Below are 24,343 nucleotides of genomic sequence, written 5' to 3'. Positions count from 1 at the left end.
GAGATGAAGCAGAGTTTCTGCAGCAGCCAGAGCCAGCTGCTGTGGGCTGGGATGTGGCCAAGCCTGGGAAGCAAGAGCAGGAAGCCTGTCTCTTGTGTGCGTTCTGTGACCCCTTTGTTGGTGCCAAAGCAGTGTGGAGGAGGGAATAGGTTGAAATTTAGTGGGGACAAAACCTAAACTGGGAGGAAGGGATGCAGGCAAGCTGTATTTATGCAGCTGTGTGGATGTGAGCTGAAGGCATCTCGGTGGCCCTGTAGATGCTTTATTGAAGCACTTCCATGCATTTGTGGTTCCTTCCTGTAGTGATGTCTCCATATTCGAGGAGAATATTCTTGAAATTTTGTTTGGATAGTCCTTTAGAATAAGCTTACCTGAAGCACAGTTGAAACCAGCTCTCTGTACACCCTGTACCTGTTGTCTGCTGCTGTTAACATCATGCATATATTCCCTAGAGGTGATCTTGCATTGTGTAACTTCAGGGCAGATGAGGGTCCGTGTTGGCTGAGACATGGAGTGCTGGGTACACAGCCAGAGAGCCAGGCTGGACTGTTCTAAACAGAGTGAAAGAGAAGGCACCTCCACAGCTTCCTGTGGAGACACACAAAGAAAAGATAAAGACAGTCTGAGTGGAAAAGGGGCTGAGCACAACTTGAAGAGTGGATTCTGTGATAAGGGCAGGAAGCAAATTACAGGTTTGTGATACACTCAGATAAATCTCAGGCTTGAGATCACACTGGCAAAGAAATGCACAGAAACTCTGCATAATCCCTGCAGTCTGCTTTCATCCAGAGCCTGAACTAGAACTGTATTTCTGTCTCATCAGTCTGCTGCTTCATGACAAAGGGATGTAAATCTCACTGGCAAAGCACACGTCAAAGCAAAGGACATATGGAGTGCCAGCAATTAAACATTTCACATCCTGGCAGTGTTGTTGCATTTGGAATTCAGGAAGATTGGCTCATATTTATAACATATTTTCTTTCTATGTTCATAAGTGGGTTTTTTTTCACTGTGCACTAGAGCTGCAGAAAAAGAAAACATGAATCTGCTAGTGACTGAGATAAACCTGGGCACTGCACCAGAAGCACACTAGTTTGGTCTCCTTAGAAGTAACGTGTTAGCTTTTTAAAAAGTTAGAGAGGGAATATTTTATTACATTTTTCTTCTCAAATTAATCTGAACAGGCCTGTTGTACATTTTGGAGAAGGGTCCCATGGGGGAATTGTCTAGGTACACCCTGTTCTGCATGAGTAAGTATGGCAGAGCTGGCCACACCCTGTGTTCATTTCATAATTAATTTGTGTCCTTTTTAATGATAGGACTTAAACTGCTTAGTAGTCACTATCATCTTGACATGCCTAATTTACAGCCCAGCTTTCTAAAAAGCTGTTGAAATGTTAATGGTTATTCAGTGTATCTTTGATGTGAACTTAAAATACTGTTTTCATAGAAGAAATTGCCATTGTGTCAACAAGAGGTTTCTTACCAGCGCCTGTGACAAAAAGTAAATCCATTTATAGTCTGTAACAAATGACTAAATGCTGCAACACCCACATAATACAAGAAACTTAGAAAGGATGACAAGCATTCTGTGGCAGCAGTCTGGAGAAAGCTTTGCAGTATTTCAAGGACTTGATACCTTTTCATTTCTAATACTTGAGAGTTTTGTTTGATGTTTTGTTTTTGTTTATTGTTGCAGTCTTTAAACATGCTTAGGTAAGTTTTCACAGTCACAGAGCTGTGGTTCTCATGGACCCTTCTGGACTTCAGATGACAAAACAGAATTCACACAAATCATAGAGTCATAGAATGGCTTAGGTTGGAAGGGACATTAAAGACCATCTAGTTTCAACCCCACTGCCAGGGCAGGGACATCTTTCAGTAGACCAGGATGCTCAGAGTCCCATCCAGCCTGGCCTTGGCCACCTCCATGAATCATCCATGGCATCCACAACTTCCACTACTTCTCTGGGCGACTTGTTCTGGTGCCTCACTACCCTCATGATGTAGATTTTCCTTCTAATATGTTATTCCTAATGCTAATTATTCCTAGTTCTTCATATATTCTTCCTTAATGCTTGCCAAAATGTATTTTCTGAGTTTTAATAGTGAGTTATATTGTCTGTATAACAAAAACTCGGTGTTCCCTGTGGAGCAGGCAGGTCAACTGTTGGATGCACCCTAATTGAAGATATCAAGATAGATCCTTTCGTAAATCTTGGATTCAGCTTAATTAGTTCATTTCCACTATCCCACTTCAGGAGGTTTGCTGGGAACTCTTGGTCCTAAATAGAAAACAGAACTGTGTCCTGCAACTGCACATGGGTCTGTCCCTCAGCAAGCAGTCTGCTGCCATTCAGAAATTACACATTTCATTCCCTCTGTGCCCATCAGAGGCAATGTTTGGTTGAAATCAAGCAGTGTGGCATATCAAAGAGAAAATAAAAGCAAATAGGGGTAGAGGGAAGAAGACGTCAAGAGGATGGATGAGGCTCTGCTGAGCAGTAGAACAAGAAGGAAGGGGCAAAAACTTACGCACAGGAACATGAGAAGAACTTCCTTAATGTGCAATGACTGGAACAGATTCTGGAGAAATGGAACAGATTGCCCACGGAGTCTCCCATCACAGAGCTATCCCAGAGTGATCTGGACAGAGTCCTGTGCTGTGTGTTCTGGGGTGGCCCTGCTTGGGCAGTGGGGTTGCACCAAATGACCCACTGTGAGCTCTTCCAACCTGACCCATTCTGTGATTCTGTGAAAGCACCTTGAGGAAAAATGCAAGGAATACATCAGGGGAAACAAAGACCTTAAGGAGGGAAGAACAGGATGAGAAACGGAGAAAATGAGAAGTGCATAAAGATTTCTGTCACTAGGTTAAGTGACAAAACCTGAGACACTCCATGCCCTTGAAACAGCATGAAAGGGAATGTTTTCTCTGCTCTTCCCATCACAAGAATGTTAGCTCTTGTCTTTTTACAAACTGGACTTAAAAATCCTAGCATTACCTTTCGTTTGACTCTCACCTTCCTAAGTGACTGGCACCAAGTGTGTTCAGTTTCCACTGAAATTGTACACTTGGATTAGATTATTCCACTAGGCAGGTTTTCTTCCTGTTGTGTCCCATGCCCTACCACACTCTAACACAGTGTTCAGAAATGGTGCCACAGACTTGATTCTTGAGGGATTGAAAATTAGTATTTTTTGGATCTTCTGAGAGTTTACAGACTTATAGGCCATGATAGCCCCCTTCTCTTTTCTTCATCCCTTCTATTCATCTCTCAAACTCGTCATGGTCTATCAGTGACTGGATCCCACACCTGTGCATCCTCTGTCTTATTTTCAGGTGTAATTCAGCAATCACAGGGAAAGTAAATGCTGCAGGAACTGCTCCACAAGATTTTCAAGGGAGATGCTGGTGTGTGGAGCGGGGCAAATCATAACCTGTAATAAATGTTTTTCCATCTATCTTTGGTACAATCTCAGCAGCAGGATAAGCCTATGGCAAAAACTCAGGAAATACTCTGTTCCTTTAGCTCTTCAAATGACTCCTGCTTGTCACAGCTCTGCCTGGAATTCAGAAAGGTTGGCTGTGCAACTTCCAGTTGCTACTGGCTATTGGAAGTGGTAGGTTTAGAGCAGTCAAAAAACCACCATGAGTGCTGTATTTATTCTGGTAATGGAAAAATTATTAGGAAGATTTTTTTCACAAGGGGATACCTATCAGTCTTACTGGTCCTAAATGACTACTTGTTAAGGGACTTTATTAAGCCTGTCTTTCCTTCCAACAAAATGCCTATTTTTGTAAAAGATACTAAACAAACTACTTTGCCTGTGGACTAAAGAGGGAATGCAGCTCAGACTTCCCTATGCTTGGCTGCACTCCCACACTGGTGCTTATATAGTAATTTGTAAGTGAGCCTGAGGTGCCGTTTACGAACAGAAGACAGGGTAGAGTTCAAGAGAAGAGTAGTGGGCTTTACACCTTTCAGAACTCTGAATTTCATGCTGCCTCTGCCCTACGCCTCCTTCTGAGCTCTCTGTGTATACATTGTACATAAATTGGGTTTTCATCTGGCAGTAAAATAGCAATTGTTGGCACAGAGCTGTGAACTGACATGAGCTTGCCCAGTGTACTAAAAGTAAAGAGCTCATACCATGTTTGTATTACATAGCAAGTGTTAATAAGTTTGTGATGTACTGACAAGGGATAACAAAACTAGGTTGACTAATTAAATAAATTGTAATTTACTTTGTAGTAGAAAACATATTTTGAACTACCACAAGTTGATACTCATGTCTGTCTTCCTTGCAGGCCTGTCTTTCCAAAAGCATTGTGAAATAGTGATAGCTGCACCAGTGGAAACCTAAAATTCCTTTAGCTTTGTATCCTATCTCCTCTATCTCCAGTGGTTGCTTGCCAAATGCACAGTGAAGAACAGCAGAGTGGAGCAATCGCTGAATAATGTGCCTTGCTCTGGTGTTGTGTGTCTTAGGGGTTTTGGAGCCCGAGGTACCTTGATATTTATTATCTTTGAATACTTTTTCCCTTAAAGTTTACAGTTTCTCCCTTGAACATGCAGATGTTGAAAGTTTTAGGATCCTACTTGCTATTTAGTAAGGATCTTCACAGCTCAACTACAAGCCGAGTGGAGAAATGTGTTCATTTGTTCCTTTGAATCTGCTACTTCCTAGTTGCATTAGTTTTCTTTTTGGTTTAGGTTTTTGGTTTGTTTCGTTTTTCTTGAGGGGAGGAAGGGGTTGGGGTTTGTTTGTTTGTTTGTTTGCTTGTTTTTTGGGGGGCATTTGGTTTGTTGGTTGGGTTTTGGTTTGGGTTTTCTTTTTTTTTTAATTTTTTTTTAATTTTTTTTTTTTTTTTTTTAATTTTTGTATTCAGACAGACAGTGACTAATCAATCAGGTCATCTCTCTTCTTTACAATTTTGTAATCTCACTTCTTAGTTATCTATTTTCCAGACAGGAAAACCCTAGCATATTTGTTTTTAAAAACCTGTTCTTTAGCTTTCTTGATAGGCTTGTCTGAAAAGAGTTTAGGATAGGATGTTTCCTTTACAACTCTGATGAAGCTGGGGAAGGAGATGTACCTGTGTGTTCATGAAGGGGTACACAAACTTCTTTGCTCTGCTCCACACTTGTTTCATCCTCAGAGTTTAACTCTGTGGTAGGACTTGCACGCTGCAGCTGGGTGAGCACAGAGACGCCCATTGTGCAAATCAGCTGCTGTAGAATGTAATAGCAGCTGTTTGGAAGAAGTTTACAGGCTTTCTGCAGTGGTAATGGGTGATGGTTCTTCGACTTAACCTTCTACAAGGCAACATTGGAGGTACTCCTTTGTAATGTTGCTTCTCTGGATGCTTAAGCAACTGATACTTTAATCTGCTCCTCACTTAACATGGTTTGAAAAGGACTTGGCACTTTTACGGGAAAAAGGATCCTGTTTTGAGCTCAGAATATCTGCTGAGTGATTTCTAAAAGAAGAAAACTTGTAAAAACATATTTGATTTATGGTTCAGTGAGACATACGTAGGCATGTTTGGGGGCCAGGTGTAGATTAATCTGTCAGCATTTTGCCACTGTCGTAGGAATTTCCAACATGTGCCACCATGTTCCATGCCCTCAGGACTCAAAAGGGATCACTCCTATGTTTGGTTTCCCAGCTCAGATAACAGCACAAACATCTCACCAACAGACTGAGACCTACACTGACCTATAATAGCATTATATAAGCAGTCACTTAAGAAAAGTGTATCTGTGCCTTACATGATAAAACTGTGCCCTGTGCCAGGGACCAGTGCAGATTTAGGCACAATGTGAAGCCTGTGGTGCATAGTGGAATTGGAGCAAATTTCCACAAAATCATGTGGTGTTCCTAGTTCAAAAGCTATTTTTAAAATGAGGAACACCCAGAATACTTAGCATGAGCAAAATGTATAGTGTTACATAAACACTAAGGAATCACCAAACTGTTTCAGGTGAAAATTTCCATAAAAAACAGTCACTGAGATTGTCACCTGAAATATGTTACAGCAGAGATTAAAACATTCAAATACTAGACTTTATAGTGGGATGTATAAGGAGGGCTGTGCAGATGGCATTGTTAGCTCTGCTACTGATACATTTTATTTTAACATTTTTCTGTTATCTTGTATCTGTTTCGTCATGTGGACCCTGAATCTACTTTCACTACTCTTCCCATCTTCCAACAATTTTTCTCTCTTATGCTAACATAAGGTCACAAAAACTACTGAAGTTTTTGAGTTTTGTTTTACAGTTATCACTGGAGTCTCTGCAATACCATAATTTTCCTTTTTCTCTTCATTGAGATGTTGTGATTTCATTTGGACGCTTTCCTCAAGCTTAATCATCTAGAAATGAGCCTGGAAATTTTACATGGTATACTGTAGCATTTCCAATTTTCTTTGGTTTCTGGTTTTGTTGGAATAATTTATACCTTGAAAATTGTGTTTTTACTGATAATTTGACTTCATTTTATTCTTCCTGGTAGAACTAAAAAACACAGTTAAAGATTAAGAGAAATTGAAAGACAGTGAAAAAATACCTTCAGTTTTTCAAATTTCACACAAAGCAAAGCTGGGCAGTAAACTATTTATAAAACTAGATGCTGTTGTTTCCTAAACCAGCTTGCTTATTTGTCTTTAATATATGTCGTTCTCAGATTAGCTGGAGCCTAAGTTGCTGGAGCTGGTTATACAGTCAACACAGAAATGTTCTTCCAAATTTCAGGTTCATGTAATCAGTATAAATTGTTCTCATTAGGTTCATGTGTGGCAAGTGAAAACAGTACAAGCTGATTTCTTTTGTCTTTCTTGCACATTCCTGTTGCTGGAGCCATACCACAGGCCAAGACAAGGGACCAAATGTACTTCTGCTTGTGTCTCTTACTCCACCCAATGTACCCCTGAATCATTTTTAAGCTGTGCAGAATCACTGGCACTCAGCCTTAAGGCACCTCATGAAGAGCAAGGGTGGTTTCTCGTTTTCTTTATTCCCCCCAAAAAAGTGCTTTCGCTGCCAGTGAAAGAACTGGGCTCATCTGTGCCTGGCTGCTTGTTTCCAAATCAAGGCTGCCTCCCACATGTCTGGAAAAAGCTTATTTTTTTGAAGTCACATGGAAGGCTGGTTTGGCAAACTGATTTGGCTGGAAAATACTCTTTTCCCCCACCGTGCCCCCAGCCCACCCCACCAGCACCTGCAGTGTTAGCAGCCAGCTGCTCCCCTTCCCCAGCCCATTATAGCACCTGGTCACGGCTGTTGGGCCAGGGGAGAGCAAGTGGCCTTGGAGCCTCCTTCTGCCTGTAGCACAGCCAGCTGTGGCTGCTGGGGGAGCTGGCAAGGAACCGCAGTCAGGGAGGAGAGATCCGTATCTCCAGATCAATATCTTCATATGGCAGATCAAAGCACCTCGGCGCCTTTCTTCAGGGCATGAATTAAGCCCTTTGAAGTCAGAAGGTAAGATTCTATGTCGTTGCACCCAGAAAGCATGCCAGGAAGCCCAGGGAGAAGAAAAGTGGTAGAGCCCACACGGAACAAGGAAAGCTTTAGGGCAACAGTAGTGGCATGTATCCATAGCAGCCTGGAAATGTTCAGGGGGCCGTTTTGACATCACTGTGTTAAAGATATTAAAGAAGTGATGCCAGGATTGTTTGTCAAGATCAGACACAACTGATTGCAGCATGGAAAGATTTCCCTGTGCTCCCTTGCTTTGATAATAGCAGGAAACCCACAGAGAGGTTATCCAACTTGTGCTTATTGAATATCCTGTGTCTCTTGCTTCAGGCAAATACATTGGTTTAGGATGTGATTTGATTTACTGTTTAGGTTTCTTATATGTGTCTTGAGATGTTGAAGGAAATCTTTGATGGTATGGGATACTTCATGGGCAATGAAGGGACCAAACTGCGTAGCAGAGTTGTAGAGGGAAGGGTTCTTGGCTAGGCATGAGAAGTAGGACACAGGGTTTGTGAGGATGTTTACGATTGGATTGATGGCTAATACAGTATCTAAATATTGCCAGTGCAGTATCTAAGTAACAATTTTATCTTCTATTGCAATGAGTTATAGTATCTAAAGGGTTATAATATAAGCAGGTTCATCTAGAAATGTACAGGTTTAAGTCTTCAGCCTTGCAGACTTCACAACTACAAAGCAACAAAGCAGCTATGGACATGCTTTAGGATTTTTTTCCCTCCATATTTGGTTGAATCTTACTCACTTTTACTCAGATATCCAAAAGGGAGTGCTCCATCTTTGAGCTAGATGGATCCTGTAGGCATCCCTGGCAGAGAGAAGGCATCCATCCTTCCCAAGAAGCTGCCTGCAACCTTGGGAGGCCAGTTTGCACAGTTGTCCCTGTCTCCTGCAGCATTTTATTCCCTTTTGATGGCTGATGTGCTCCAAAGTCAATGCAGACATCTCAGCTCCCCCATCTCTGGAATGCTTTAATTGGGCAATCATACAGACAGTTCCTCCTGCAGTACCCACCTGGTGTTCCTGTCTTAGGAAGAACCACACTGAACATCAGGGAAAAGGAAAAAAAGATAGGAGGGACAGGGAGGATGGGCTTGGGGGAAGAAGGGAGGTGTGATGTGTTCATGCAATGTCTCAGCTTATCTTCATTTGCTGTGACACTGATCAAAGTGAGGTTCTGGAAGCCTGACATAATGGCAAAACTGTGTCAAATGGTTGCATCAAAACACACTGTTGGTCCTGTAAGTGTGAAAAAGGGCTTTTGAGCTGTGGATTGTAACTGTGCTGTTACTTCTATGTTTTCACTGCCCAAGAGCAGCAGTGTGTACTCCAGGATCCCTTGTGGAGCTGATCCTGACCCATCTGATGCAGCAGAGGAACGTGGTGCTGTTGTGGGGAATATAATCTGTCACAGTTGTCTTTTCTTCTCTGAACAGTTGCCTTTTCTTTCTGCTGTAACATCTTGCACTTTCACCAGGACAAAATGCATGAAGATCATGTCTGCACATCTCTTTTTCTTTGAGTCCTGAAGCAGTTAAATCTCTTGGCTGGCTGATGAGAAAAGGAGCAGAGAGACATATTGTAAAATACAGATGGAATTTTCTGTGTCACCAGTGAGGCCTCTGTCTCCATGTCAGTCCCTCCTGTTTGTTGTACTACTCTTCTATCTCAGGGAAGAAGGGTGAGCGTGATATTAAAACTTAGAGGTCCATGACTAGATATAATTGCTTGGACATATTTTTATTTTTTAAAACTAAGCTGTTATGTATTTCAGCTTCCTACTGTTTTGTGGAAGATTAATTTGTTAAGGCGATCTCTGTCATCCCTGGACACTGTCTGATGTGGTCCATATTTTTTTCTTACCTTTTCAAAAGAAACAACTGAGAGCATCTGGAGAAAGAATGATCTTCACATTTCCTAGGTTACTGACATTTCTTCATATTTTGAAATGAAAACAGGTAGTAGTAGTAGTAGTAGTAGTAATAGTAGTAGATTTATATGTGTTTTTATTTTCTTAGGCCTGTCTCTGTGCTAGGCCTACATGCAGAATACTGTATACTGTACAAATACTATATCTTGTGCAGATATAGCAGAAATTGTTTGCACTTTATTTCTGGGGTAGCCATCAGAATGTGATGGCTGATTTCATTCAGTATAATGTTGTCTTGGTCACTGAAACAAGGTGACAGAAACCCAGAAGTTCTCCATAACCTCAGAACTGTGCAGATTTTGATGCTGACTTGAGCTTTGAATGTCCCCTCTGCAGTTCAAATATTCCCTCTGGGGACTATCTTTATATGTGGTGCAGTACAGGGTTGGTGGAAGCAATCAAGATAGCCTCTCTAGGCATTATTATTTTTTCCAAAGCCTAACTGCATTCCCTGTTTTAACATTACTTTTAGCCCAGTTATAAAAAGAAGGTGATGAAAGTCACAGGGGAGCCCCTTCTCAGAGACTTCCAACTCAGCTTTGAGGGCCATGGGAGAAAACCTGTAACACTTGTCTGGCTATACTCAGCTGGATTGCAAGCTGAAGAAGAATTTGTCTGTAGAGATGGAAATAAGCTTCCAAGCTTCAAGTGCTGAGCTCAGCTTTCCTGAGTTTAATCCAGCTGTGACCAGCGTTAAACAGTAATGAACATCTGCCAAGGAAGGGCTTTTTAATGGAAATAGTGTTGTTCTTTTGGTAGAGTCTTTACTGCAGTGTTTTAGAAAACAAATCCATGTTTTCACAGTTTGCAAAGTTCAGCTGTAATGTTTGATGTCAAACTGTCTGACTGTTCAGGATCATTCTGGCCTCAAAATCAATGATAGAGAGCAAACATTATGGGCTTTTATTGAGGAGTTCACTTCTTAGACATGCCAGTAAGTCCAAGTAGGTCTGAAATGTTGCAACATGTCAAACAGACTGTACATTTATTTTTGCCATCTAATCATTTTCCTCTGTCCTGAGCTTTTTTCAGCTTTTGTAACTTCTGCCTTTCTGTTGGGTTTCTTGAATGCTAGCTTTCCACAGAAATACTTTGCTCTTTCTTTTTCTGTGTTTTCATTAAAAAATAATTTTGTAGCTACCCAGAATAGCAAAGATAAAATACTCTGAAAGAAACAGTGCTTGCTTAAAATTATGGAGTTTTTGTCAGTTACTCAGAGCTTGTGAATGAGCCTAGGCTTCTTAAGGCAGATGCCAATTTGTGCAGTCTCTTGTGACTTTTTGGAAAACCAGAATAAATATGCACCTATGGCTGTAATGCAGACTAATTGGTGTCACTTACTTCATTCTGTCGAATAGCAACATTTTCCATTGGCTTTTTGTTCTCAGGTAAGTGTACTTCTCTGATACCTTAGCTTCTTACCTGCTTATGTAATTCAGTTAATATCCTGCTGTGGTTTTTGGTCTCTCCTGCTATCTCTCAGGCAGCACTCAGCCAGGTGTTTGTTCCACCAAGAAAGGCAGGAGGGAGCACTCTCATCCCTCACAGTCAAATTTGTTTGAGGCTGTCTCTCACTGTCCAGACCTGGAAACAGCTTTGAAACTCCCACCCCTGAGATCAACTTGGCACCAGTGAGCCATTTCCCTGGCTTGGTAGTGTCCCTTCACCCTGCTTGGCTTCTCTGTGTGGTGCAGGATGGCAGTAACCCCTCCCAGAGCAGTGCAGGGACAGGGCAGCTCCCTGCCTGTGCGGGCAATCAAACAACCTTTTTGTGTGGGGATGAGCAGCTCCAGCATCTCCTCAGGCAAAAGCAAACAGCTCTTTGAAAGAATCACAACATTTAGGTCCATTTGTAGCTTCTGTTTAAGCTTCTTTCTATAACGTGCATTTAAAAAGCTGCTTCCAGGTATAGGCGTCACAGGATTTATACTTCAATACTTGGGCTCTTGTCTTCTTTCAGCATGCTTTTATTCCTTTATTTACTGCTGTCCTTTTTTATCTACTTTTGTGGGCTTCTTTTAGCGCAGCATAATAATATCTGCAGTAACTGAAAGTACAGGAATATTTAAATGTTGTGTGAGGGGTTCAGCAGCGTGAGTCACAAGGTAAGGATTCTGCAACTGTCTCTTGACAAATTCTGTGGAAACGCGTGCCATAATGTATAATCCATCTCACCTTTCCAAACTTACACTGGCTCTGCAGGACCATCAAGACTTAGCAGTTATTTAAATAAACTAAGACAATAAGATTTGAGATCAAATCAAGAATTGTGCTTAAGTAAAAGGTAACATTTGACAAGGTCACTCTTGTTGCTACAACAGAAGGAGCTATCTTTACAGAAAAAATATGGGAATAATTACGGAGACTTTCTGATGCCAATCTGAATTGCATTCAAGAAATGTGTCAGCTTTAGGATATAATTTAGTCATCAGTTTGTCATAAACCTTCAGTTTTCCCTCTTCACATACTCCTTTACCATTGAAATCTAATCAAACATACAGTTCATCTTTTAGTTCAACAGATTATGTTTTATTTAAGTACATTACTGAAAGTTAACCAAAGCTGGGTAATTTTCCTTTCATTTTCCTTCACATAACAACATCGCACATTATTTGCTTTAAAACAGGTTTTTGTACTTACTTTCTGGCCTGATGTTTTCTGATTTTAGTCTTATCATTTAGTCTCTGTTTTCTTAAACAATATCAGTATACTCTTAGATATTTCTTAGATATATAGCTTAGATATTAAGTTGAAAAGCTTAAGAAAAATACTATCCATAACATACCAAATTTAGAAGACCTGTAAGACAGCATATTGCATTGTTTAAAAAAAAATCACAAATAGCAAAATCTCACAAACAATTTTATATTACTGGTGAGAGTCTCTCCAACTTCCTGGAACAATAAAAAAAATGTACAGTTTATATTTGTCCATAGGCATGGGGATCTAACAGCTTGTACCATGGGAAGATCCAGTCTTAGCATGATGCTGAAAACCTGGATCTCAAAAATGCAGGAAAATTCAAAGATCCTTTGGAAATGGTCTGTTAAGAACAAACATGCTTATTGATGATTACTAAATTTCTACACCTCAAAAATTTGGAAAATATTGCTTTCAGTGTCTTCCTGTTGAAACAAAAAGTCATAATGTTCTTCTTTGTGATTTACTGTATTTGGGCTGGCTGGGACTAGTGCAAAAGACCTGTGACTGAGCAATAACATGGTAACCTCTATAAAACTTCCTTAAAGATGTTGTGAGAAAAATTTCTTAGAAAAAAATTAAATATTTTGAGCAAGACCGGTAAACCACATGGGATATGAAATAAGGCTGTCAACAGTAATTGTAGCAGGAAATTAGAGAGTAACTTTCTACTGAAAACTAAACTGGATTTTGTTTTTGTCTCTGTCTTAGACTTGTGTAACTCCATTCTACCTGCTGATGTTGAGTTGTACAACCAGCACTAACTAGAGAGGACTTTTTCACTGACAGAGAGCAATTTCTTGAAGTAAAACTTCATATCATCACTCAGGGAGGGTCTCACATGACTCATCCTCACAGTTTTTTCTATTCATTGTTTTAAAGACAAGTCTAACCCTCTTAAGCTCACCATGTTTTTCTGCTTACCTGCAGTGGGAGTGAATTAATCACTTAATCTCATGTTCCCCAGTGTGCCAAAAATATAGTTTTGGTCATTTTATGTAATTACAGCTTGCAGGTGTTGATGAGGGGATGGTGTGATTATAACATTATTGTTTAGACCTGTCTGATTAGCAAACTCTTGCTGTGCAGGGGTGTAGATGGAATCATCACAGTTCTGAGACTGTAGTCAGGATAAACTGGCTAAATGCACACAAGAGGTCTGGGACTTGTTTTAAGATCAATTTGCACTTACTAAGGCACTGGAGCAAAAGTGTTTGTTGATATTTACAAAGTAGCAGGGGATACTAAGAGAAAACTCAAGAGCAGGAGGAAAGCTGGGCAAGAATTGAGGTGGTGCGTGGTTACAGTAGGAGATGAGCTCTGCAGGACCTGCCTTCAGGGTTTCCAAAAGTACAGAGTCTCTAAAGCAGGCATGGTGCCTCTCATTGTAATACCTAGTGTCAATTAATAGCACATATATCAGTGACTAACCACATGCATTTAGAAAACTGATTGCAGATGGAGCTTTCTGACTGACTGGCACTTAATGTGGCTTTAATGTGTGTCCGTCACTCGGAAGCAAGTTGTTGATGGCAGGATTTTCTGAGCAATCATTTTGGATTTAGCAACTGTTCTTCCTTCAAACCATCTGAACTCAGTTGAGGCTCACAAGGTAAACCTCTCTGCTGCTCCTGTTTCTCCCCTGCAAAAAGCAGTAATTTTCAGGAGATGAGTGTAATTGTCTAATGATAATTTGAATGAGGGCAGTTGCAAAACTCTTCATGTATTGTGTGTAAAATGTTCTTAACCTCCTGACTTTAACTGCATGTTGGAGAGCTGCTAGAGGAGAAGGAAGTATGTTAATATAAATGGTATGTAAGACCGTTTCCTGACTGACCTCTGTTTCTTTGATTGTTTTAAAGGCTCATTAGATCTTCCCTTATTGCTAGCACCTTATTATCTTTCGTTAATCTAAATAAAGCATGAAAGCTGTATTCATTCTGCATGAATGGCACTCAGGAGAATGAACCCCTCCTTGGCATGGTATTGTGAAAAGTCTATGCTTTTGTCAGAAATGAAGTCTTCTGAGGCATGCTAAAGACTACAGTAATTCGAGACCTAAGGTGGTCTTCAGTGAACTTGAATGGCTTGGTTTTTTCCTGTCAGGAAATGCCTATATTTTCAAATTTCAAAAGTCACATCTTCCCTATAAATGCCTCCTGTAGTCATTTGAAAAGACTAATTTATGAAATGTCTTTGGAGGTACATGGAAAACAAGCCATATGGGAAAAGCTCATTCTTTAATAGCCATCAAATTTCAAGAGTACTTGGGAGCTTTTATTTCAAGTACTGTAAAGTACTTCAAGTATTCTGTCTGTGAGCCTTCTCTGTGTAAGCTCTGAAGTTCAGAGCTGACAGCACTGGATTGTTACAAAGACAAAACAGGTGTCAGAGAAAGTCAAGTTCAGCAGAGGATACATAATGTAAATAAATCACTTTTTGGCAGTCTGTAAAAAAGAAATAATATTTCCTCTATAAATCTGTCCAATGTGATTTTGAATATGACTGTTTTGTTCAAATCTCCTCTGCAGTAGTAAAATAAGGATTAGTCTGGAGGCTTACTTCTGGCCACCCAGTGCCATAGAGGTGATCAGAAGGTCTTTTGGGTTCACAGCCGGATGACAGAAATAAAAGCTGAAGGAAAATATGTATTATTCCCTTGAGTCCAACTCACTTCTGAGTCATGTGTGTCCCCCATTTGTGTGTTCTCTGGTGTTTTGTTCATCCTAGTGTTGAATTGCCAGTACTTCTAGGGGTGGGGGTGTGTTTTTTCACTGTTGACTTAATTCCATCAGTCTCATATCACTGACATGATCTTTCCTCTTGTTTGGTATTTACATCATCCTCACTTTCAGATACAGATGTATCTAGCTCAGCAACTTTCCCATTTTGGGAAGAACTTCAGATACTCCCTGTTTGTAATTTACAACTGTGTCACATACATTTCCTTTCATGTGCAGGAATCCAGCTGGGATCCAAAGCATATATGTCAAGTCATGGCTTTGAGAACTGCTTGGTACTCTTAATTTATTGGTTGGGGTTTTTTCAAATAAAACTTGCTTGTAAATTAACAGGACTTTTAAATGATCTGTCACAGTATTGGCTTCATTTCTGACCATTAGGAGTGGAGATTGTTGCTTTATAAATGCTATTAAAAGGAGAATCCTAGTAGGACTACTAGAACTTTGCTTAAGAGGAGACAGAACTGTTGTCAGAGTGATTTTGCTTTTGAAACCTACTAAAAAGAAAGTTCTTACAAAAGCACTGCAAAACTGCAAAGATTCATGTTCTTGTTAGGTTTGAGGATAAAAGGAGGAGAAAACAATACTTTTATTCTTCTTGGGTTTGATTTTTAAATTTCACTTTGAAGTTGGAAACTCAGTTTGTGATTCACTGCAATAATAAAGCTCTGAATTATGGACTGAGTAAACATCCTGGCTACAGTAATAAAACAGACACTTTATAAAAAGCACAGGAGAAATCTGGCATGACAGAATATTCTAAAATACTCAATTCAGTTTTCTTTGGAATCCAAAAGAAAGTGTTACGGTCTGAAGGTGCAAAAAGAGTGAAAATACCATGTAAGTCCCTGTATACCTCACAGTCTATCTAAAAATGAATTGGGTGTCACAATGAAGAATTGTGCAGAATCACTAGGACTTGCAGTCTTCAAAGGGTTTTCGGTCATCACTGCCACAGGAATCCTTGGACTGCTTTGAGGACTCTTACTTCTGTTGAGTGCCTGTGGCCTTGCTTGCCTAGGATGGTTTTTGTCATAGTGCTTCTCAGGGAATGGCTCAGTCAAATCCTGTGGAGTCTCACTCCAGGTTAAGGTGACAAATGGCCCTCCTAGTAAAGCCTCTGTATTGTTTTTATCTCCTTAGTTTTTAAATTGCTGTATGGCGACTGTAACATGGAACTTCCCTCTGGACTGAAAAAGAAATTGTTGCTGTCTTTTCAGAATGCCCTTCAAAGATATTCAGATAGTTGTTCTGTGGATAGAATTGGAATTTTTACTACACTTGAATAAAAACCAAATTTTACTACTTCAAATGGAGATTGTTGAAAATCTCTGTAGAGTATGAGGTAGGATTTTCCTGTCATATATGAAAGAGATACTGAACATATACTAGGCAGCTGTTGTTTTAAAGAACAGTTAAAATCTGCAGAAGTCAGAAATAACTTGAAAGTTACAGTGGAAAGTACAAGAATTTAGAGGTTGACTGTGGTCTCCCAAAACCAGTGTGAATTAAAAGGACTGAATGTCAAGAACAAGGCCAGATTGAGAGCCAGTATTTCTGGGAGTTACTTCATTCAAATGTAACAAGGATGTGGATGGGAAATGAGCAACATGAAGCATCAGGACACATTTTTGCATAACCAGCTCTGTTTTGATGATATTTTGGACATAGTGTCATTGTCATCTTACCCATAGGGTTTGGGGTATATCACTGTTAATGCACAGATGCGTCTTGGCTGTGAATGAAACCTGGCAAACCCATGGCCCTGCATTCATGGAGCACTGATTATGTTAGACCTGATGTTTGACACTTGTTAGATTTGTGAGGAAGACCTCAATCTTTCTGTTGTGCTGTCATTATTCTGCAGTAGTCCATTAAAAGGTTTGCTACATCAGTGCTTGCTTGTCTCTTTTCACACTGTCCTTGCAGCCGCCTGCTTTCTCCCCAGTCTGTTACCTTATTATCTCTCTTGGGTGATCCCAGGCACGTGCTGTTTCTGCTCCACACTGTCAGGGTATGCATGTGCCAGACCCAGAAGCTGTCTTCACTGTTTGAACTGAGTAACAGTGACTGCAGGCTTCCATCAGCTCACAAGTTTAATTTGTAGTTTGTCAATATTATGCTTGTTCTGCCTTACCTCAAGCCTTTTGCTGCCCTTCCCTGCCTTCCTGTCATAACCACTTATGCCCTCTTGTGCTTTTCTTTCCAAACATGTCATTTTCTCATTCTTCTTTTCACCTGTGACTTTGGCCTCCACTTTCTTCTTCTCCCTGTTTTGGCTCCACTTGTCTAGTCCCACTGAAGGTTAGTTGTGCTGTAGCTTTTCCTTAGTTAAAACAACTGTCTGTATTATTCTCAGGCTGGCACTTGTGCTGTTTGCTTTCCTAACACCACTGCACAGACATTTGCTGCTTCCAGGTTTTCCAAGGTGTGCCTCAGTACCCTGACCACTATGGGCTCAGTGCCCCAGCCACCTCCACCAGGCTCTGGGGCTTGGACCCCCCCTTGTTCCCTGGTCAGACCAGGACCTGGCCACCCTTACACAATGCCAGCAGCCACTGCAGTGCAGTCAAAGTGCCCCAATCCACACAGCTTCTTGTTTATTGGAGGGAAGCTAATGCTAAAACAAGGGAAGTAAGTTGCAATGTTTAGCCCTAGAGTGACTTTCAGTAAGTTTTGTCATGATGCAGTTCTTAAACCTGGGTTCACACCTGACTGTGATATTCCCCATGTCCTCTAAGTACTTTTGTCTTAGAGTTTGGGAAGATGTTGGAGCCTGGATTTGGAATGCCGAGTTTAACTTTATCTTCTCTTTCTGGAAAGCTTGTCTTTCTGGTGCTGGTTCCGAGCACCAATGTCAGATAGTTTTGGAGGAACCACATCTCAGCAAGGATAACCCCTTCATCACTGCATGGTGAGGAGCAACCCATTTTAGATAGCTGCTAACTCTGAACTGGGGTTCAGACTAGAAATTATTAGAAATTGGTCATACCTATGCAGGAGATAGAAGGATATTGAAAATTTTTATCATTTGCACTGAGAAGGGCATGGAAAGCTTTTTGTAGTGTTTGCTAATTGCACATTCTGTTTGCCCACAGGACCTAATTTGTGCTTCCATATTTCCTCATATGCGCCACCACATAATGTTAGACAATGCTGAACATCTCCAGCTATGGCTGTAACAGATAAAAGCACTATGCATTATTTTATTTTTGTACATAATTTCTTGAAAAGGTCATTTCAATTTAAGTTATGTCTGTGTAAGCAATTAAGAGAGAATTGGAAATGGGTTTGTTACATTAACTGCAGATTATTTTGTTTACAAATACCATGACCTTTGGCTTTGCTTCTCTTTATTTGTTGTGTATGAAGGCAGGCCAGTAGATAGGACTTACCTGCAACAGGAATCACTTGATTCCACCACTGCACATGGAGGGGGGCATGATTTGGAAAGTATCAAGTACCATGGAACATGGCCCATGTGCACATCCTCTCTCCTCCCTGTACTGTCTCATGGGCAGTGGTACCGAGTATGCTGTATGGTTGTTTTTCCCCTCAGTCCTGAGCTTTGTTTACTTAGTTTGTCTGTACTATCCTTATGGATCACGTGTGTGAGCCACGCTGCTTTCTGTTCTGTGGATGCTTAATAGCATAGAAAGTGTGGGAAACCAGCACAGCTGTTGGACTTCTATGCTGTGGAATAAGCCCAACTTCTCCAGGCTTTTATGCTTTTAACTACATCAGCCTCACCTGACTAAAGATAGAAGGTGTTTTTTTCTGAAAGAACAGCCAGAATAGTTACCTGTTTTGCAGGGATTTCTACATAAATTTTGAGGTAGCAGTCACCAAATTAATCTTCAATGTAGAGGTAAGCATCCCACTTTCATGCTTCTAAGCAAAACACCTGAATTTATCACGAAGTATCAAAATATTTAGACTTAACTCCGTGGACATAATATTCTCTTACACAGGATTTCCATTCTTTTTTCACTGTGACACAGCAATTCAGAGTTACTAAGCTTTGCTTTGTTTCTGTCAAGTATTTTGCACAAAAGGATCTGATTTATTACTGATATGAAATAAATTTTACTGTTTTCCACAAAAAAAATTTTTCCAGAACTTGCTGTTCCTTTATGGGTGGTTTTACTTAGGGCAAAAACTGTGTCAGGTTAGCAAGTAGCCTGATGAAGAAGTGACTTGGTTGTTGTCTCCCTGTACTGCATCTCCCACTCTCTGTATAGGATGTCTGACAATTTATTAGTACTAAATTGTAGCTATTTAACATATCATCCACTGACACCAAATGTGGTTCATTTTTCTGCCCAATTTAAACAAATTAGAATTTGCTGGTAGCATAGAAATCAATTATTAAATAACCCAACCTCTGATGAGCTTGGATGGATTCAGGAGCAGGACCTAATTGACAGAGCATTTACTGCCAATGTACAAATTTGAGCTACAGGAAATAGCACTCCAGCACTTAACAGCTGTTTTCAGTGTTAAATGTAATGAATTCCCTTCTTTGTGTTTCCATTTCCACCTCTCTCTACTGCACTCTAGCAGTGACACATCGTATGTGCTTTGAGAATGGATTATATGAAGAGATGTGCTGTTGCATAATGTTTCATCTGTCACTGATTTGCATAATGGGACATGTTATTCTTCTGTGAGTTTGAATTTGCTGTAGGTTTGACTGGTACAGGAAGTTCTGATAATGGATAATTCCACATGAACCTTCTAAAATTCACAACCAGAAGCACCTCCTTTTGTTCAGCAAAAGCGCAGCCCCATCTATCATTTTCCATTTCGTTAGCTTGATTTTTATCCATCAGTCATATGCTCATTACTATTTCACCTACCAAAGTCCCACACTAGTAAGTGGGACGTTTCTGTACAATTTGTATATTCCTCTGCTGTTGTCCCTGCAGAAGTGCTAGAGGTCTGGTGGCAGTAAGATTTTCTCCAAGATGGTGACAAACTGTTTTTCAACACCCCAGTTACACATTTCTTTACTCTTTCACGCTTACAGCTCCTTTTAAAGTTATATTCTATTAGAGGGACGTTTAAGGAAGCGAGGAGAAGGGGGAAGAAAAAAGGAAATTCAATCCCTAAAAGATTTAGCCTTCTGACACTTTCTTCCATGCTTTTTCCTGTTGAAATGGCATACTTGATCAAGCCATTATCTTGAGTAAAGCAAGTGGTTTTATTAATGACAGTTTGACTGGAACTTACTGGATTAGATAGGAAACGAGCAAGTGTGCATCCATGCTTTGTTTTGCTCTTGTTTGTTTTGCCCTTCTAGTCTGTTTAAAATCTTGGTTTGACAGCCTTTATTTTCAGTACCCCGCTGTCTAAATGGACCTAAATGTGTTCAGCTCAGCTACTGCTTACATTTATCTTGTTCTGGGACAGTTTGTTCAGATGGAGCTCACACAGCATTCTGCACAGTGCTGATAATTGACTTGTGTGGAAAACAAGGAATTCATGAGCTCTACCTCAGGTATGCCAAGCCCTACAGAAGTCAGTATGTTGAAGTTTTCTTCAGTCAGTCACAAAATCTGCAGTTTCAGGGGCTGGCAACTTGACACAGAAACTGGAAATGTTTATCATAAGATACTATTTCTTTCAAATAGTTGTAAAATAAAAATATATGTATTCATATAAACTGATTAACCAGGAATACTGAATCCCAAACAAAAATACTCCCTATTCAAAAACTCTTGTGTCTGTTAAAAGAACATCAGTGAGAGAAAGAATTAATACTCCTGTAATGATGAACTGGAAAAGAGAGACTTGGACACATTCCTCTGAAATTAGGATGTAAGAGACCAAGTCTTAATCTGTATTCTACATTGCTAATCCTCTCCATTGTAAATGATGCCATTCTGGTTGTGTTATGATCTGTTTTCCTAAGAGAGCTGGTACATCTGAAGATGTGCATAAAGCTGGTTAATTCCAGAGAATTTATTATTAACACATTGTAGACCCTCTATCTAAGATTCTATTGGACCTCTCAAAATCTGACATTTGATTCAGTTCAGTTCATTTCATAATGTTAAAAAGTGACATTGAGACTTTATTTGCCCCTACAGATGAGAATATGTTCTGCATGTTCTTTAAACATTGTATGTTCTAGCTGTAAATACAGCTATAAATACATCAACAGAAATACTCTAATTTAGGAGAGTTTTCCAATATATCATTTTCTCAAATTCTTAATGTGTTGCAGTAAAAATAACTATATTTGCATATAGCTGAGGTTAGAAACAGGAAAAGCCGTAGCCTGTACTTCCTTGCACACTATCTGTTTATAGAAGAAGGGAGAGACACGTGTCTTCTTGATTATAGGTATTACGCAATTGAGGCAATTTTATTCATGTCTTTGAAGTAAAGGCAGAAGATTTAATTCATTTTTCTTGTTCTGTTTTTAAACAGTTGTTTTTCTTTGTTTTGCTTTTATATAATAATTTGATTTTCAGTTAAATAAGAATTCAAATTTGAAAGCTGGAACACTCACACTTTTAAAAAGTTAGAAATATAATACTGTTCTTGAATCTTTTATCCTGTTTTATTTTGGATTTATGTTATGATGATTTGCAGTTTCGTGATCATATGCTGTTTCTAACAAAGACGTCTACCACATAAAAAATGTTTGACAAATGATGTAAAACTGTGTAAAAACTCAAATCAAGGTCAATCCCAGAAGCATTTTGGAGTTTTGCCAGAGCTGTCAAACCATACTATACCAAAGCTGAATACCATACCAAAAAAGCCAGACACAATCGTAAAAATGTTCTGTTTAAATATTTTCTGTCAAAAGAACACTACAATATTTTTCCATTTTCAGCGAACGTTAATTTCAAAATGTGTTTCAGTTTTAGACTGAAACTTACTCCAAGTTGAGTGAAACAGAACTTGCTAGCTAAGAAAAAAAGCAGCTTTTTAAAATCTTTCCCATCACACTTCAGTTATTTTAGGGTGGCACGATGAATTCTCAATGCTTTGGGGAGGCAGGGGAGGGAAGGGCAGGGCAGAGAGGTTTAATCTAACCAGCTTGTGAAATCTATTTGCTGACATATGCTCAGGCCTTGTTCATTGTCCAAAGCGTAAAATCAGACAATTTCATGGGACGAGCAAAACAGAAATTCATAATAATCATGTATTAGTTACTGCCTGATGTGGGTGCTTGGCAGTAATATAAAGTATACAATTTAAAACCACTGAGCCCAAGAAATACAGATTGCTCAGGCATGGAGTGGCTGTGTCTGAGCCATAAATAAAGGAGTCAGTGTTCATGAATACCAAAATATCCTCTTGCATAGCAGGAAGTGCATAGTGCTTGTGAATGACTGTATCTTAATACTTTCTCTGACTTTGAAGGTAAATATCTTGTATCAAGTATTAGCACAGAATCACAGAATGGTTTGGGTGGGAAGGCACTTGTGAAGATCCTCTCATCCAACCCTCCTGCAATCACCCAGGATGGCTTCAACTAGACCAGGATGCTCAGAGCCCTGTCCAGCCTCATCTTGGATGTTTCCTGGGTGGGGCACCCCCCACCCCTCTGGGCAGGGTTTCACTGCCCTGACACTTCTTCCTTAAATCTTGTCTGAAATTCTGATAGTCACAGCTGCGATACTGCCAAAACATTTGCAAAGAACTTTGCACAAAGGGTCCAGTTGCATCATGTTATTCACTTTTCAGGGATCATTTCACCACTTCATTTCACCTGACTAACATCTACATGTTAAGGGCATTTTGGAGAAATTTTCTTAAATAAATGATCATATTTCCCAGATAGTCTGTGAAGAGAGGTAGACACTCCATGTGTATTTGATCATCCTCTGAAAGCTTTCCAGGCCAAGTTGAGAACACTGGCAATTAGAACCTTCAAAATCAGGGAAAAGTTAAGGCTTTACTTGGGAAGCAGTGAGTCATACCTGCTTTTATATTTCTCACAAGGGTTGATGTGGCTGCTTTTATTGTAGTCTTTTTATGACCTTTTGTTGTTTCGGTTATGACAAATAATAGAAATTACGGATGTGGAAGTGGCATGTGGCATAACATGGCCATGCTTAGAAGTCCCCTTATGTCCTTCAGAACAAGATTATAGGCTCACAGCATTGTGCACACAAACCTGAGCTCAGCTCAAGGCAGCTTCTGTCATGAGCAAGCATTGTGAAATGTCTCAGCTGGGTATGTGCTGTCGTGAGTCTGACAGAAGCTCTGCAGTACCACACCTTCTTTAAAGCAAGTAAAGTGCTAATTCAGGTGTATCTATACTGAACTAACCAAACTGGGGACAGCCAGCTGGTCCACAGGCAATGAGCCCTCTGTGCTCAGCCTTGGTGCAACCTCCCTGTGTGCAGTGCTGGGCCTTGCAGTTTTAGAGGATTTGAATGTCCTTGATTGGATCTTGAGGGAAACAAAGCTGATAAGAGGACTAGTGACAGGACATGTGGGAATGGTTCAAAACTACACCTGGGGAGGTTTGGACTAGACATTATGATGATTTTCTTCAAGTGGTCAAACTCTGGAAGAGGTGTCCCAGAGAGATGTTTGATGCCCCAAGTCTGCCAGTGTTTAAGAGATATTTGGACAGTGCCCTTAATAACAGGTTTTAAGCTTTGGTTAGCCCTAAAGTGGTCAGGCAGTCGGAGTGGATGATTGTTTTAGGTCTCTTCCATCTGAAACAAACTTTTCTATTCAGTTTCAGCTGTAGGGCTGGCAAATCGCTATGCCGAGTGTCAGGCTGTGATACTGTCAGTTCAACATGGTACAAAAGAGAGTATGATGCATCTTTCAAATTTGGCTTCTCTAGTCATCTACGTGTATGCACATAAGAATTTAAATCTTGCCTCTTTGTACATAAGGGATTGGAAGACAATTTAAATTAAATTTAAGACAATATAAATTATTATAAAATTTAATTATTCGTTAAAGGTGCTGAGTTTCATTTTAACGACAGGTTAGCCTGGGGTTTGGATTTGTTTAATGTGTATCCTTCTGTCCCCTGCTTTTTTTTCTGACAGACCTTTTGCAGTGGCCACAAATCAGCAAATGCAGATCACCTGAAATGGAGACATTTTCATGTTTTTGGACTGCTGGAAATTTTTATAACCTCACTGTTCCAAGAATACTACAGCTATTGTACAAAAAGAGGTAATAAAAGCTGAAACGGGAAAAGAGAGTAGTAATTTAATTTGCCATGCTTGTTAGGTTGTTAATTTTTTTCTGTGATATGAGCTGTACTGTTTTCAAGGGTATAAAACCATGTTTTAAGTACATTTTTTCCAATGTCAGACTTTATTGGTAATTATTAAGTAATTTGTAGGAATAAACATTATTTGATAGATAATTTGGGTCCAGGTTGCAGAATCTAAAACTGAACATTATATGGCTTGAGTAAGGATTTTTTAGTATGCAGCTTCAGTTTATTCTTTATCCATCAAACCTGCAACACTGAT

The 24,343-nt window shown here is 39.9% G+C and overlaps 1 protein-coding gene across 5 annotated transcripts in view; it reads left to right on the top strand.

The window, feature by feature from the left end:
• The window catches only part of GHR (growth hormone receptor), a 119,584-nt gene that overhangs the window by 81,268 nt on the left and 13,973 nt on the right, over positions 1 to 24,343 (top strand). For 4 of the 5 annotated variants that reach the window (XM_086867048.1, XM_086867049.1, XM_086867050.1 and 1 more), the window contains one exon: positions 23,909 to 24,038. In XM_086867048.1, coding sequence (XP_086723174.1) covers positions 23,909 to 24,038 — 130 coding nt within the window. Of the gene's footprint in view, positions 1 to 6,859; positions 7,488 to 23,908; positions 24,039 to 24,343 lie in introns of those variants that run through there. The other variant, XM_086867051.1, reaches the window with a different exon arrangement.

The sequence above is a fragment of the Cyanistes caeruleus genome, chromosome Z, assembly GCF_971803275.1.
Source record: "Cyanistes caeruleus chromosome Z, bCyaCae1.hap1.1, whole genome shotgun sequence".
In the NCBI taxonomy this organism is placed as follows: Eukaryota; Metazoa; Chordata; class Aves; order Passeriformes; family Paridae; genus Cyanistes; species Cyanistes caeruleus.
The sequence above is the reverse complement of the archived record's forward strand: the minus strand, read 5'-3'. Positions and strand labels throughout refer to the sequence as shown.